Source organism: Saccopteryx leptura, chromosome 2 (genome assembly GCF_036850995.1).
Source record: "Saccopteryx leptura isolate mSacLep1 chromosome 2, mSacLep1_pri_phased_curated, whole genome shotgun sequence".
Classification (NCBI taxonomy): Eukaryota; Metazoa; Chordata; class Mammalia; order Chiroptera; family Emballonuridae; genus Saccopteryx; species Saccopteryx leptura.
The window spans coordinates 240,311,403-240,328,153 of record NC_089504.1 but is presented as its reverse complement, the minus strand read 5'-3'; the positions used below and the strand labels follow the sequence as shown (position 1 = coordinate 240,328,153).

Genomic DNA, 16,751 nt, shown 5'->3' with positions numbered 1-16,751 from the left:
TAATAAAGCTAATTTTTGAGCCAAGTTTTTTTTTTTTTGGAGGGGGTAATGCTGCAATTCACAATGGTGCTATAAAACAAGAAGCTGGAGACACTTTTATTAGTGAATTCTTGCAGCTGAGCCTCACTCAGTGGGGCTTTTACTGGGCAGAGCCATTCCAATCCTGATATATTAAAAAAAAGACCATTAGGGCTTCGGAAAATTTAGGCTTGTAAACTTGCTCGATTTAATATAACTTAGGAAACCCAAACAATTAGATTTCATTTGGGTGAGACTCTTTAAAATTTAGTTGTGAAAGTTCTTTTTCATGTTGATTTCCCCCCCACCAGGATTCAAAGACATTCTTAAAGCCTGTCATTTTTGTTCTCCTTTAAAAGATGGAGGGAAAAAAGCACCCTCCTTTTATAGTTTGCTAAAGAAATTGTTGGCACATTTCTGCGTTTAATACCTAATTGTAGGTACAATCCTGATCCCTTTTTGGAAGTAATTCTCACCTCTGGCTTTTATAAATCCCTCAAAGAGATTTATTGTTTGTTATCCAAGATTTAAACTTTATCCTGAATATCACTTTCTGCGGAATAAGCCCTGTGATCTGGGCTTAGTGGTGGGGATGGTGCACCCAAACCTCAACTTTTTGTTCTCAGTTTTTCAATCCGTAACCCTGTTGTACAAATTTCAGATTGTGTCATTTAAAACGACCTGGCATTTTCTTTGAAGCTAATAGTTTGAACAAACCTGTTTTCAGCTTCCAAAGTGTTTAAGGCCTGATATATATGTGAAACTTCTTGAAAAATCTCTGAAAAGGTTCTTCGTTTTAAAGTGGCTGAAATTTGTACAGTTTAGTCCCTATGAACACTCATCCAGAACGTTTAATTTAATTGGGATCTTCTAGTTTGTCAGCACTGAGCACTGATTTGGATTCTCCTAAAATGCCGGTCCATCTAACACAGTGCAGCCTTGTAACTAATGTTTGGACTACAGCATTACAAAGATGGCCCCCTACTTGGGGGCAGTCTTGTGATCAACCCGACTGTAAGGGCGGAGGCGAAACATATCCCTCCTGCCCATGGGAAGTCACTCATGTGGAAAGGCATTGGTTTGGCAGGTTGAGGTGGGAAGTGGATGAGAATTGCTGGTCTTACTGCCCAGTGTGTAGTTAGTACCTAACACCTCTTAATTGAAGGACCAGTAACCCATTTCCATGTTTTCTAAAATGTCTTCTGCAGAGCACTAGGCATTTAAGACCTCCTTGTAAAAAGTGTTCAGGAACCAAGGAAGTTTAGGGAATGCAGCTTCTTCTGCCTTCTCTTTAGAGATATGTAACACACCTCAGTCTATTAGAGTAACTTACAACTGAGGAGCTGTTCTGTTGAGCAGGCATTGGGAAGTATTGGTCTATGTAAGGAAATGGTGACTTACATTTGTGTGATCTCTTAGCTGCTATGAGTCTTAGTCCAATAATTACATTTCATAATTTTTACTAAATTGTACATTTTGTAATTTTTACACATCAGGATTATGTATTCCGAGGATCAGGGTAAATTGCCTTATGTTTAGGTAGCACTATCTGCCTTTGAGAATCCATGAGGGTCTCTGAATGTTGGCTCTTATCTTAAACTTATTTAACCCTGAAATCCAGGGGTTGGTTAGAGAACTGCTCTGCCCTGGAAATACTGGAGTTGTGACCTGGCTCCATCACAGCTGATGTTGGTCTGTCTCTCTCTGTGCCTCATGATTGCCTAGTACTGAGACTCACTGAGACACAGACAGATGGATGGACACCACCCATGTCATGGACAGGCTCAGCTGTGGACCAGACATACCAAATATAAAACCATGGTGTTCTGTCTAGTGCAAACTGGAACTCCAGTGTCATGGAGTCATTATCCCATGGTTTATTGTCTGATCACTTGTGATCAGATGAGGGTTTGTGTCCCCGGCGCTGTTAAGGCAAAGATGGAGGAGTGTAGGATGGCAGTGTGGTTAAGTGGATTTGTAACTGATGCTGTGGCTGTGCCCAGGGTAGGCTACTTAATGGACCCATGTCAGCCTGAGGGGGGGCACTGTAGTGGTTTGCCACAGGCTCTGTCCTCAGACCCATCCTGGTTAACTTTTTTTTTTTTTAAATAATTAAGACATGAAGGCCCACAGACCATATTTTGCAGATGACCTATGTTTGGGAGAAGTCACTAATGCAAATAATGACAGAATTGAGATGCAAAGATGATATAAAATGCTGGCTGGGGGTATGTGTGCAGTGAGCTAGGATTTAAAATGGATAGAAAGTTTATTAAGTTAAGGATTTAGATTTAAAAAATAGAGTAGAAGTAAGAGATGTAGACTTTTTTCTTTAATTTTAATTTGTGTTTTAAAAGACTCTGAAGAATGATAAACACCAAATTGAGATTACCATTGGGAGGAAGAAGATGTGGACACTGAGATGCATAGTTTTTTTTTAGCTTATTAGTAATATTTTATTTCTTAACTGGGGTTGTGAATCCGTGGCTGTTTGTAATACTCTTAGACCCTTTGTGTGCCTTAAATATTTAATAAAACAAAATGAAGAAGCTTTGGTGGACCTTTAGTTCAGTTATCTACATCCTCATGAAGTAGCAAGTTAGCATCTGATAAAATCCTTCTGTTCATGGTGCTTGACAGTCCATAGTTGGGGTATTGTTTAGTCTTGAGTACCTCATTTGAAGAGCGACACTGTGGTGCAGAAATACTAGGGTAATTCAGAGATAACAGGTATGGGAACTAGTCCTGTGGCAATTAGTTGAAGGAAGTGAGTAGTATTTATACCAGTAAAGAAACAACTAAGGGGAAATGTGATGACTGTCTTCAGCCATTTGAAGAACTGTCAGGTGGAACAGGGAATAGATTTATTTTTTCAAAAAAGCAAAAATCGGAGCCAGAGGTGGAATCTGTTTTCTAACCATTGGAAGGAATTTCTTTGTCATAGAGTTGCCTTGCAGTGAGTCAGACTGATTTGGGATGTCAGTTCTTTACCAGGAGCCTTCCACTGATCAGGGGTGTTGTGAGGAGCCTTCCTGCAATGATGGTAGAAGTAAGAGATGTAGACTTTTTTCTTTAATTTTAATTTGTGTTTTAAAAGACTCTGAAGAATGATAAACACCAAATTGAGATTACCATTGGGAGGAAGAAGATGTGGACACTGAGATGCATAGTTTTTTTTTAGCTTATTAGTAATATTTTATTTCTTAACTGGGGTTGTGAATCCGTGGCTGTTTTATTTTTTAAAATGATATTACAGATAAACATTGATTCCACTTCTTTATGCATTCATTAGAAGATTTTTATATGTGTCCTGACCAGGGATCAAACCCACAACCACAGTGCTCTAACCAACTGAGTGACCTGACCAGGGCCTTTCATTCATTCATTCAACTCTTTCATTCTTGACTTTAGTAATTTGAGTCTTCTTTTTTTTCCCTTGGTCAGTCTGGCTAAGTTTTGTCGATTTTGTTGATTTTTTCAAAGAACCAATTTTATTTCCTTGATATTTTTTATTTCACTTATTTCTGTTGTAATCTTTCTTCTGTATGCTTTGAGTTTAGTTTTCTAGTTTTAAGGTGAAAGGCTAGGCTACTGATCTCACATCTTTTTCCATATGGGTGGGAGTTTACAGCTATAAATTTCCAATGAAGCATGGCATTCCCTGAGTCTCATAAGTCTTATATGTTCCATTTTCATTTTCGCTCATCTCAGGATTTTCTAATTTCTGTCAATTTCTTATTTGATTTCTTGGTTATTTAGGAGTATGGTGTTTAATTTCCACACATCTATGAATTTCCCAGATATACTTCTGTTAACGATTTCTGATTTTATTCTGTCATGGCCAGAGAACATACTTTGTATGATTTCAGTCCTTTTACATTTATTCACATTTGTTTTATGACCTAGCATGTGGTCTGTCCTGGAGAATATTCCATTGTACTTGAGAAGAATCTGCACTCTGTGCTGAGTAGAGTGTTCTGCGGGTATCTCTAATGTCTACCTGGTTTATAGGCTTGTTTGAGTCTTTTATTTCCTTGTTGATACTCTTCTGCTAAGTTATTTCTTCATCATTGCAAGTGGAGTATTGAAGTCTCCAGCTATTATTGTTGAACTGTCAAGGCACATAAGAGAGAGCAATCAATGAACATCTGTGGTGCCACAGTGAAGAATTGATGCTTCTCATCTCTCTCTCTTTCTGTCTGTCTGTCCCTCTCTCTTTGTCACAAAAAAAAAGAAATTACTTTGGATTAATACCAACTTAATTTCAATATTCTACCAAAGCTATTCCAATATAACTTTGTTCCCTCTTTCTTTGTACTGTTATTTTGTACACATTATATCTTTATATGTTACATGTCTATCAAAGCAGTTTTATGTGTCAGGCAGTTGTCTATATAATCAGACAAAAATGTTGCAAGCAAAAATACATTAATACTGTCTTTTATATTTACCTATGGAGTGACATTTACTGATGTATTTCATTTCCCTGTGTAGATTTGAGTTGCTGTCTAGTTTCATTTTAACCCAAAGGGTTTCCTTTAATATCTCATTAGAAGTCAAGTCTACTAGAGATGAATTATTATTATTTTTTTGTTTATCTTGGAGTATCTTCATTTCTCTTTTATTTTTTGAAGGTTAGTTTTGCTGGATATATAGTTATTGGTTGACAGTTTCTTCTTTCAGCAATTTGAATATGCCACCCAACAGCTTCTGAGGAGACACATAGAAACCCTTGTGCACAGTGGATCTTTCTTCTCTTGATGCTTTCATGATCCTCTCTGCCATTAGCTTTCAGCAGTTTGACCATATTGTGTTGAGGTATGGATCTCTTTGAGTTCATCCTTCATGGAGTTTGTGGAGGTTTTCTTGACATGTAGGTTCATGTTTTTCATCAAATATGGATAGTTTTCAATCATTATTTCTTTAGCTATTCTTTCTACTGCTTTGTCTCTCTCCTTCCTTTCTGGAACTCTCATAATGTTTATGTTAGGCCACATAGATGGTGCCCCACAGGTTTTTGAGGCACTTTTTGGTTTGTTTGTTTGTTTATTTGTGTATTTTTTCCTTCCTTTTTTTCTTTCTTAGACTGAATAATCTTAATTGATCTTAAGTTTTCTGATTCTTCTGTCAGCTCAAATCTGTTGTTGTGCCCCTCTAGTGAAGTTTTTATTCTAGTTATTGTACCTTTCAACTCTAAAATTTCTATTTTTTTTTAAAAATTTGCATCTCTTTATCAATATACTCTGCTTGATGAGACAGTGTTCATATCTTCCTTTATTCTTCAGACCTGCTTTTCTTTAGTATTTTGAACATACTTATAATGGCTCATTTAAAGTCTTTTGTGTAGTAACTTTTAACAGCTAAGCTTCCTTGGGAACAGTTTCTATTGACTGCTTTTTCTTTTTGTACATGGGTCATACTTTCCGGTTTCTTTGTGTGTCTCATGATTTTTTGTTATAAACTGGACTTTTAAAATAATGTAGCAACTCTGGAAATCAAACTTTTCCCCCTTTGGAGGGTTCACTATTTTTGTTATTGCTGCTGTTTGTTCAGTGACTTTTCTGGACTAATTCTCTGGTTTGTGTTCTTGGTCATGTATGACCACTGAAGTTTGCTCAGTTGCTTAGTGGTTAGCTAGTGATTGGACAGAGATTTCCTTAAATACACTGAACCAGTACATTTCCCAGCCTGGCTGAGGTACACTCTGCATGTTGGAGCATGTCTTTAGCAGGCCAGTAGTTTACACTCTGCTTTAGCCTTTACTTCCTGCTTGTGTAGAGCTTCAGGGTTTGCAAGAGTTGAGAAATCAGGGTCTTCTAGGTCTTTCTTGAGCACACACACATTTCTATTCATGAGTATAGCATTCTCAATTCTCAGAAATATATTGGAGCCTTTCAAAGCCCCCCAGTGGATATGCTATTCCAGGTTTTCCTTCTAAGCCATTTGGTCATTCTCGTTTTAGCCCTGGTTGGTAAAGCTGCCTTAGGCAGCTGCAATGTTCAACCGTTGTTCATTGTTTTTGACAAATGCCCTGGAGATAGGATAGGGTGTGCTCTGAGTCAGGTCAGATAAAGACTGTCCTTCAGAATAGAGCTTTTCAGGAAGCTTCCAGACAGGTGAAATGGTAATGGTTCTCGGGAGATGGCCCTTTTGGGGAGCTGTAAACCCACCTGTCCCCTCCTGCAGCTGCTAGGCTGGTGGTTTCCACAGCTACTGTAGTTGCCAGGCTGGTGGTTTTCAAGGCTGCCATGGAGCTGGAGGAGGATGGGATTAGCGGAAGTTAAAACAAAACAAAACTTCTCACTGAGATTCAGCCATTTTTCTTGAATAAATGCTCCTCACAATGTTGCAAACCTTTAATTAATTTCCAGAGTTCTGAAAAGTTGATTTTGACAATTTTTGGCAGTATTCTTGTTGCTTTTGTGGAGGAGCAGATTTTTGGAGATCTTGATTCTGCAGATCCAAAAGCTCACTCCCTATCAGTTCTCCATTAAGTGAGGCATCCTTGTGCATGAGCGTCTGTCGCACACATGCTGCACGCTTTCTCTTACTTTGTCTCCTGTTCCTTTTTCTTGTCTGAGCATTTGTTGACTTGAAGTGGCCCCAAGGGAGTGTTAAAGAGCACAGGTTGCTGTAAACCCTGGTCACAACTTACTTTATTAGATTTAGAGGTGAGTGGGATGGGCTGCAAGCAGAATGAGTTGCACACCTGAGGCCACGTTGATGTGCCGGGTCATTTCTCATCCCGCCAGTGGGGTTCATCTTCTGCAGTCTGCCCCACCTTGCCCATCCTCTGGTGATGAAATAAATTTGTTGTTCGCCCAGTTAGGGCTGGAAGACAAAGCACTAATAGCTAAAACGGCCATTTCCTCTGGGTACTATTGGGATTTGAAAATCAGTCCAGACATAGCATTCATTTCTCTGTATCAGATCTTACAGCCCTGGTTAACAGCTTGAGTTTTCTGTTAAATATTTTTTAAGGCACACATTTAAAATCTAGGTTTTCACACATAATATAAATTTGAAATTCTCCCACAAGCAGAAGTTTTGAGTTATGGATATTTCTTTTATGATTGCTTCTTTCAGAGGCCATCGGTCTGCAGCTCTGTAACATGAACATACAAGTGCTTGTTGGTGAAGTCAAGTGATTCTGTTCTGCCAAGCTGTGTGCGATTGTATCTCTGTTAACGTTACAGTGTGCGATTTTTGCCTTTTATGTATTTGTGTATTTTTTCTCTTACATGTTATATAATACTTTAACCAAGTAGTCTAAAATGTGATATTAGATAATCCAACAGTCTTGAAATCTTAAATGATAAAATTGGAAACATTTGCTTGTTGTTTTTTTTTTCCACCTCGGCATGTTTTGTTAACGAGACATTTTATACTGCCATAAACCCAGGGCAATAACAAAGGTGTTGATTGATTTTTGGATGACAAGGGGCTTCTCTAATTGCAGGATTTGACACTTGTGTCACTTCTGCCGTTTTAGGTGAGCAAGACATGGAAGGTGATTGCGGAAGATGAAGTGCTCTGGTACAGGCTGTGCCAGCAGGAAGGGCACCTTCCCGCGAACTGCATCTCAGATTACTCCTGCTGGAAGCTCATCTTCCAAGAGTGCCGAGCCAAGGAACACATGTTAAGAACCAACTGGAAGGTAGGCAGTGGCCAATATCATTACCTGTAGAAGACTAGCATACAAGTTCATGGGGATCCAGGCCTGGGATTGATCATCGAGTCCTTCTAATTACAACCTGAGGTTAACTGCCAAAAGCAGAGGGTTGGGGGGGCCAGGCAGTGAGTATACCAGCCACTGTTGGTGACCTGTTGCCTGTTTGTTCAGCCACCCTGTCCAGGAGCGCCCTGTCGCTCTCCAGGAGAGGAAGGGTGGGAGGGAGCGCTGGTCGCTTGTGCGCTGGTGGTTGGGGTCTTTGGTGTAGTGCTCCATGCAGCCCCGTCACTTCCACCATCTCCCTGGATGGACCAGGAAAGCCGGAGCACCCCCTGAATACAGAAGAGGAGCCATTTCCAGTAAATGTAAGAGGAGATTTAAATGGCTCTGAGTACTGTCTTCTCTTCCCTCATATAACCTACTGGCGTGCTTCCATCACATTTATCACTTCAAAATCTCTACAGAAATATTAGATCACAGCTCAGAATTTTCACAGTGAAGTGTTTCTGACGGGGATGACTGTCAAGAGCAGCGATACATACAGCTGCCCAAGGCATGACTGGATGGCAGGGTGGTAGTCGTTCCTCCCTGTCCCCGGGCAGCTGGATAGTCGGTTGTGTGGACAGGATAGAACTGCACTCTTTCCTCTCCCTTAAAGGCCAGTCCTAATAGACTTGGGGATGATTAGGCTTTTGTTCGTTATTGATGGTGACATATTGCCTGTGTGCACGTCTGTTCCTAGTCACCTCATAACCGGGTTCATGACCAATACTCTGGATCTGGGAAACCTCTCGCACTTTCTAGCAAAGTTAATAAGAGCAGTGGTTCTCTAATCAAGGTTCTCAACCCCAGCACTGGTGACAGTGGAGGCGCTGTCCTGGGCACTGTTGGGTGTAGACCAACATTCGTAGTGTCTACCTAGTAGTTGCCAATAGCATTCTCTTTCTCCCCCTGCTGTGGCAACTAAATGTCTTCCAACATCTTCAGATGTCCGGAGGGGCGGGGGGCATAGTCACTCCTGGTTGCTAACACCTTTTAAGGAGAATTAGCATAGCTCTCCTTTCGCAGGCCAGTACAACACCACACTAGGTAAGAATCACACGGGCTGAAGTTTGCGTCCTCACCAGGTGATAAACTCCTGTGCAGGGTCCCTGTGGCCTGTGTGCTTGAGTGGGGTCTGTGTGAGGGCCATGAGAGCGGGGCAGGCAGGAGGGGTTGACACCTGCTGAGACAGGCGGGGAGGGGGGGGAGACAGAGAGCAGAGCATCTAACGCTGGTAGCAGGGGCTGTAATTTAAGGAAAGCTTGAGAGTTGGGCATTAACCAGGGCCTTTCTGTTTGGGAAGAAGGGATACTTTTGAGGTTGATGAGCTTGAGGGCTGCTGATGATCTGTGTTCAGAGATGTCAGAGCCTGAGAGAGAGCAGCAGCTATGTTCTTTGTTTCCTATTAGGGAAAGCGGGGGGAGGGAGAGTGTACACCTTCCTTGTCTGGGTCGGGGTGGCAGAGGTGAAGTGGTTTAAGACCCCAGCTTGTAGCATCTGCCCCGTCATCACAGTACACAGGCTACCTGCAGTTTAACTGAACATCTATTTGTCTTTCTCTAACAAGTGCAAAGCCCTGTGTTCACTAAGTGCTTAATAAGTGGTTGTCAGTTGAATGAACTGGAGTCAAAACTGCAGGCAGAATGTGAGGGAGACTTCTCTTGGGAGTGTCTGGACCCATTTTTTGACAGTGTATCAATGAAGACTGTATTGCATTAGCTGTAAGGATGGGATCCTCCTGATTCTAGAATGAAAGAAAGCCCTAATAAAACATGAAAGTAGTGTTCCAGCAAGTTGCTTTAACTTTGTTTTCTCACCTCTAAAGTGGGGCTCGGAGTAGCCCTGCTCCTAAGATAGTGGAAGGGTGATTGTCTAATGTTGTATCTGACGCTCCTTTTGCAGAGCTGGCCCACGCCCAGGGCTCAGTTTGTGCTGGCCAGAGAAGCTCACAGGCCTTGTCATGCAGATAGTGTGGTTTGGTGCTAGCGGTAGTTGACTTCAGGATGGGTTGGGCAGGTGCTCTGGTTTGGTGTCTGGTCAGTGTCTGGGAACTTGAGTAGGAGCCCCTGGGTTCTCAGGTATTTCTGCAGAGGTGATGACCTGTAGCTGCATGCACTTCCCTGGACCTGCAGTTCAGAGCCAACGTGGACACGGTTCGATTTGCTGGTTGCGGTAGCTGTAGTATTCCATTTCCTGGAGTTTGTATTGACTCCCTTCACTCTGGTCTTCGGGGGATTTCTCTGAGACCGGAATACCAGTGTAGGGGTGCAGCCCCTGTGGTGGGGGTTGGGGGGAGTCACATGGCAGAAATTAGTAAACGCCACAGCACGTGGGTTTTGATCTCAGGCCCTCTCCTTTTCTTTCAACACCTCACCCCTCAAAAGTGCTCAGCAGCTCTTATGATTTTGGCTGTGGCCCTAGCACTGGTGACTCCCAAGTCCTTCCCTTCCATCCCCATATGTCCACTGGAAGGATGTGTCCAGTTATGTCCCTCAGCCTTGGAGTTGGACATCAAGTGATATCATGCAGATTATCTTACACAGAGTGTAGACTATAGCTACTTAGATGTTTGTTTTAATGGATTGGATGTCATCAGCTGTCTCCTAATAACATAAGTAATAATAAGAGTGGCTGCCACTTGTTGTATGCTAACCATCGTGCATGGCACTTATACACACTGTTTCTAGTCCTTGTTCAGTCCAGCTGAAATTACAATTACTTGGAATTCTCAAATACCTTTACTCATGCTTGCTTTTGGCTTAACTCTCCCAGTCTTCCCAACATTTCACGTGTAAATACTTTATATTCCTTCAGAGTCCCTTTATTTTTATTTTAAAAGTAATTCTTTTATGTGTAGAATTGAATCAGTAATAACTGTCATGGTACGCGTAGTTCAGAAGTCTGAAAGGGTGTCCAGGGGAAGATGCATCTTTCTCTCGCTGCTCCTCCCGGACCTGGCCCCTCCCCTAGAGCAGCCGATGTTGCGGGTTTCCTTTAAATGCAGTCTCCATGCACCTCTGAACTCTCAGTAGGGAACAATGCCTTTGCTTCCTTGTCCCAATCCTGATTTTTCCCCTTTGTGCATACTTTGTCATTTAATTCTGTGAGTTGTTTATAAGGGTTAATAGATAAAAAATCATTAAATACATCCTCTCCTCTGAACGTTTTAATCACTTTACACAATTTCTTCAGATACTCGCTACTGTTAGCCTCCTGTGGATTGTAGTCATTTGTGCTGACATGTATCCTTCCTGTCCCCTTGGGCGTGGGGGTGGGGGTGGGGGTAGGGGCAGCGTCTCACACCTGTGCACTCTAGTTCTTGCTGGTTATATGTATGTGGCTTAACTTGTGAATGCTGATAGCTTAACATGTTAATTGTCATTTTTATCCTTTTGACTGTCCAGATGACTTGGAACACAGCATATGCTATAAAGACTCACTGTGGAGCGTGGGGGAAAGCGACGTGCTTTGTCCCTGGCTGTCCCAAGAGTAACACAAACTGCACCCCCTTTTCCTTACGCAGAGCCGCAAGGGTGCTGTGAGTGAACTGGAGCACTCCCCCGACGCAGTGCTGTGTGATGTGCACTCTCATGACGGCGTCGTCATTGCCGGGTAAGCCACAGCCAGTTTCACTTCATACTCTTGACCTTGAGGTCTTTTTGTTTTTCCCGCACCGTGCTCTAAGTCCCTGCAACGCTAGAGCGCGTTCTGGTACAGACGGCCGTGTGGGTGGGGATTCTGGTCTCCAGTGTCGGAGCATCTGAAGTGAGTGGAGGGAATGGATCTCTAACCATTGGTCTCAGCGTGCCTTTCCTCACCGGAAAATCACTGCCATGGTGTGTTACATTAGTTTTCCATTAAGGCAAACAGTTTGTATTTTATGAAGACATAAAAAAGTCAAGCAAGAATAGTAAGTGTTGGCACAAAGAGGTCCAGTCCTAGCTCTCTTGTTCTGAAGCTTTTATTATTTAGGAAGGGCTGTGGCCACACACAGTCTTCCTTCCCCACCACACAGTACATATTTACTATTTAACTTGACCCAAAATAGGCTTTTTATATGTCTCCATGGCCAAGAAACTTAATTTTAGCTTTTGTAGATTCCTCTGGCTTCTGTTCTAAAAACCACTTTCATGCATTCTTCATATTTCACTACATAGATGTAGTGTTTATGTATTTCTTTAATGTATAATAAAAAGCTCAGTTTCCTCTTTTGGATGATGATGTCTTGAACTAGATTCTCAAATTGTGTATTTAATGCTATAGAGACTAGGACGCTTAAAATTCTGAGTCTGGGTTGGCTTTAGAGTGAGCCACTCAAGAGAGGTTCCTACCTGGAGGAAAACAAAAACAAACTTTCAACTTGACAACTTAGTAGTAGCAAGTTTTCCTTCAAAGAAAAATCTTTCCCTCAGAAGCATTCCTTAAAGAGCAACACTTGAGTTGGAATTGCAGTCATTATTATTTTAATATTTTGTGGCATGCTGTGCCTGTGAAACAGTCTTCTTTGCTTTAAACAGGGTATTTTTACTTACTTCTGTTTACATTCAATATGATTTTGTACTAGTTTCAGGTGTACAGTAGAGGAACACTTTTTTATGGCTTTTGTTTTGTTGGCCACAATTAAAAAGTTAATGCCTTTCCTTGGAGCACTGTAGAACTATTGTTCCAGAAATATTAATGGACCAGGAACCTGGAGTTCTGTCCAAACTGTGCGGCTGTAGGCTTCTGCCTCTCACGGCTCATGTGTGGGCCCAAGAGCTCACGGTATGTAAGGCTCCTTCCTCTCACTGATTCGGAGATTCTGTGTTAACTGTGAAAGGGACTTGTATCATTCTGGCTTGAAGGGATTGCCGTGTGTCAGAAAACCTTTGAGGATAGAATGTGGAGATTGGACTGAGGGAGTCATAAAAGAAATTAGAAATAAAGGAGACTTTAATCTCAAAAGCCAATTATGAATTTCTTATCTGGACATGGGCCTGGTGGAAGGCAGGCCAGGCCTTTTTTCCTACCTCCTTGTTCCCTCGGGGCCGGCTCCCCATCACTGATACACCGCACAAAGCGGAGCACCGGCAGAGTTGTGTGGATCGATAAGATGAAACTTGATCTGTGGGTCAGAGAGGCTCCTCATGGCTCCTCTTTCTAAGAGAGCCTTACGTTTATGGCCTAGCATCAGGTACTTCATATCTCGCTTGTATGTAGAGCATCTTGTGTTTATCATTAAAATTTTATCTGGTGGTTACGATGCTTGTTTTCTGGGTCAGATCTTGAATCCCTTTTCATTTGAGACAGCGGTGTTTGTGGTTACCTCATTCCCAATCAATGTTGTATTCACCAGGCTTTCTACAGTTATGTATCTCCAAGGAGCTTCTTAAAGAGACAGTGACCACCTCATCTTTTCTTTCTCTTCTGCTTAGCTTGTATTTCTTGGTTTTTCCCTTCCTTCTGTGTCTTTTTTTTTTTTTAAACAAGTGGAATTTAGTTTGTATAGCTAGAGCTAACCTATGTAACATTTTTGCATTTAAACCTATAAAATATATTTCATAGAATTGATAGAGAACAGAGACTCTTGGAAAATCTCTTGCTTCATTTCAATCCTGTGTGTAAATGTTCCTGGTGTGCAGGCATGTTGCTTAGGCCTAGACTGATTTTTATTCAATTAGCCTTACAAGTGACCCAGTCTTGGTGCTTCCTTATTCTTTTCACCCAGACCCAGAGTAGCCCTCAAATGCTCATTCACTCGGACGGTCACCTGAGACTCTCAAGTACCTGCCAGGTGAGCAGGACCTGGCCCCTGCTTGCTTGAGGCTTGCTTTTCCAGCAGAGGAAATGCAGAATTCTCAGGCTTTGATCTTTTGCATTTTGTCTCCATCAGTCTTTGCTTCCCTTACAGTCTCGTAGATGATAATTTCCAATTACCTTTTCTTGATGCTCTGAGTCCTTTGAAATCTCATTTCAATCTACTGTTATCCTCATTACTCTCCTCAGTGTACCTTTGGATTTTCTCACACTGTTCTAATTAGTTACCTCTGACCACAGCTTTTTAAAAACGGAAATGTAATTTACACACCATAAAATTCACCCTTTTGTGTGTCAGTGATTTTTGGTATAGTTACAGGGTTGTGTAACCATTGCCATTATCTATGATGAACATGTTTATCACCCCAAGTAGAAACCCAGTCCCTGTTCTTTAAAGCCGACCTCGAGTGTGGCCCCTCCCACTGGCATCTGTAGCACCCTAGCCTATTAACCCCCACGTCCCCCACCCCCATCTGCCTTCTCGTAACTCCTGGGGACGTGCTTCACAGTGTCCCCTGAACAGCTTTGTTTGATATTGCTATTTTAACTTCACAGCCACATGTTTTCTTTCCAGTGTGTAAGCATCTTTTAAAACTGCAAGGGCATGTAATATTTCATTCAATGCCCATCGTGCTTATACATCATTTTGTCTGGAGTAAGCATTAAAATTTAATAAACAGGCTGTCCTTTCCCTGCATCCGTGTGCTGCATTATGTGGGAAAATGAAGAAATTCCTAATTTGTCTTGTTTGTTCTCTGATTTCTTAGTTTTTTCAACTTAGACTCCTACAGTTGTAAAGCTGGAAGGCACTTTAGAGATGCTCTGCTCCCAGACACTCGTGTTGTGTGAGGTAACAGGCCCAGCGAGGCCCGCTGAGCCTGGGTGGGCACGTGTCCTGCACCGCTGCGCTGGGCCTGGCCGCCTCCCCACGCAGGGCCGGCCGGGGCTGCCTCGCCAGCCCTCGCTGGTTGCTCTCACAGCTTCTCTGGTGTAGTAGCATTTTGGTTTGTCTTTTGTGGTGTGCATCTTTCTTTTCTGTTAAAAGTAAAAGCAGCAATAAAGCCATGTTGTTTCTGTGAAACTGCGAGAATGTGGAGAAGGGAAAGCCATCTAAACCTTTGCATGCTAACGCCCCTGTTAAGGATTTGGTGTTTATGGTTTATTATTCAGTAGGGGTTTTTTTTGTTTGTTTTGTTTTTTTTATTTCTGAAGCTGGAAACGGGGAGAGACAGTCAGACAGACTCCCGCATGCGCCCGACCGGGATCCACCCGGCATGCCCACCAGGGGCGACGCTCTGCCCACCAGGGGGCGATGCTCTGCCCCTCCGGGGCATTGCTCTGCCGCGACCAGAGCCACTCTAGCGCCTGGGACAGAGGCCAAGGAGCCATCCCCAGCGCCTGGGCCATCTTTGCTCCAATGGAGCCTCGGCTGCGGGAGGGGAAGAGAGAGACAGAGAGGAAGGAGGGGGGGTGGGGGATGGAGAAGCAAATGGGCGCTTCTCCTATGTGCCCTGGCTGGGAATCGAACCCGGGTCCCCTGCACGCCAGGCCGACGCTCTACCGCTGAGCCAACCGGCCAGGACCTTCAGTAGGTTTTTAATATATATTTTTACATAAAATAATTACAGCCTACATTACATTTTTGGCCTTTTTACCTCACTAAACTGATGAAGTTTTTTCATGTCATTACAAACTTTTCATTATATTCTTTGATTTGTTGCAAAAGAGCCTAGGAAATAATTAAATCTTAATTTACTTATTCATTTTCTAGTACTGGACATTAAAGTCATTTCTTGTGTTTTGTTATAAAATGTGAATATATTCTGTATAGAAGTTTGCAGATTTTCCCCCCTTTTTAGTACTATAAGTCTTCTGTATTTAAAAACTATAAAATACATGCTTATTGTAGAAACTTTGAATTCCATGAAAGTGTGTGGAGTAAAGAGTTAAAAGTTCTTCCACTGTCCTCCCTAATTTAATTGTTTTTCTAGGCTAGAGTCCCATAAGTGGAAGTAATTGATTTAGAAGAACAAATTTTTAGACTTTCCAGGTAAAATTATTTTAAATGGCCTCATAACCCTCAACTTCTTTCCAACTTAACTTTTTGGTTTCAAGTGTCTAAATCTGCTTTCTGTCTATACCAGAAGTAACCAGAGTTCATGGCCCTCCATTACTATTCACACCTTCACCTCCTGCCGTCTGACTTCCATCCAGCCCTTCCATGGAGCCACACTCTCACAGGCCACGTGTGGTCACAGACCGTGGCCTTTTGTTGCACCGCCCCCTTCAGCTTCTTGGCACTGTCTGATCTTGTTGACTGGACTCCTCTTAAAATGTGGAGACCAGGCGTTGAGCAGCCTCAGCACCCAGGGAACTTGGAGGGATGTGTGTGTGGAGGGAAACTCATGCTTTCAGGACGGCACTTTGAGCTTTCTTGTGCATCTTTGACCTGCTCACCCCCTGCCTGGCCCTCCCTTCGCCTTGCTGAGTTCTCATTTGGCCCCTTAGCAGTGACATGCAGATTCCCAGAAAATACCTAAGGAAGTTGTTTTTTTTATTGGTTAGGTAAGTGCAGTTCCTTCAACCATGACTAAGTCATTCAAACAACCATTACTTTGATTTTCGAGCTAAAATTTCCTATTTCTTTAACTTGAGAAAAATTTGTGTTGCAAAGCCACCAATCTCTATAATAAACCACCTATCTGTCTTTCTGTCTCAGAATTCAGCCTCTGCATTTTACAGGGATATGATATCACCCCGGAAATATCGTGAGGTTCAGTGTGTGCTTTCCTCATGTTTCCAGAAAGAGATGTTATCTAGAAATTTGGTTGATAATAAGTGATTAGAAAGGGTGGTTTTTGTTTGTTTGTTTCTTTGTTTTATTTTGGGTTTTGGTAGAGACAGTTCTGAGAATTTTAGATGGCTTTTCAAATTATGTTTATCATTGAGGAAAGAGCGGGGCCTAGGAGAGAAAGCAGCCCTGCCCGGCTTTGTGGAGCCTGGACTCTCTCTTGTTCCCCACGTGTGCTCTGGACGAGAAGAGTGTTAAAAACAAATGACCTCATGGGTTCAGAAAGGTCCCATTTTAAAACCTGAGATGCAGGTCTAGGTGTCCTTTGCCAGAAGCGTATCTGCTTTACCGCCACCTGGTGAGGGAGAGCATCTCAGGTACAACTTAGAGGAGGAAGGCAGACCTGGGCGCACCAGAGGCCTTGAGCCAGCT

The 16,751-nt window shown here is 42.4% G+C and overlaps 1 protein-coding gene across 1 annotated transcript in view; it reads left to right on the top strand.

Moving 5' to 3' along the window:
- Positions 1 to 16,751, top strand: part of FBXW8 (F-box and WD repeat domain containing 8) — a 107,747-nt gene that overhangs the window by 17,535 nt on the left and 73,461 nt on the right. Inside the window, exons 3-4 of the mRNA XM_066370821.1 lie at positions 7,511 to 7,675; positions 11,256 to 11,344. Coding sequence (XP_066226918.1) covers positions 7,511 to 7,675; positions 11,256 to 11,344 — 254 coding nt within the window. The remainder of the gene's footprint in view (positions 1 to 7,510; positions 7,676 to 11,255; positions 11,345 to 16,751) is intronic.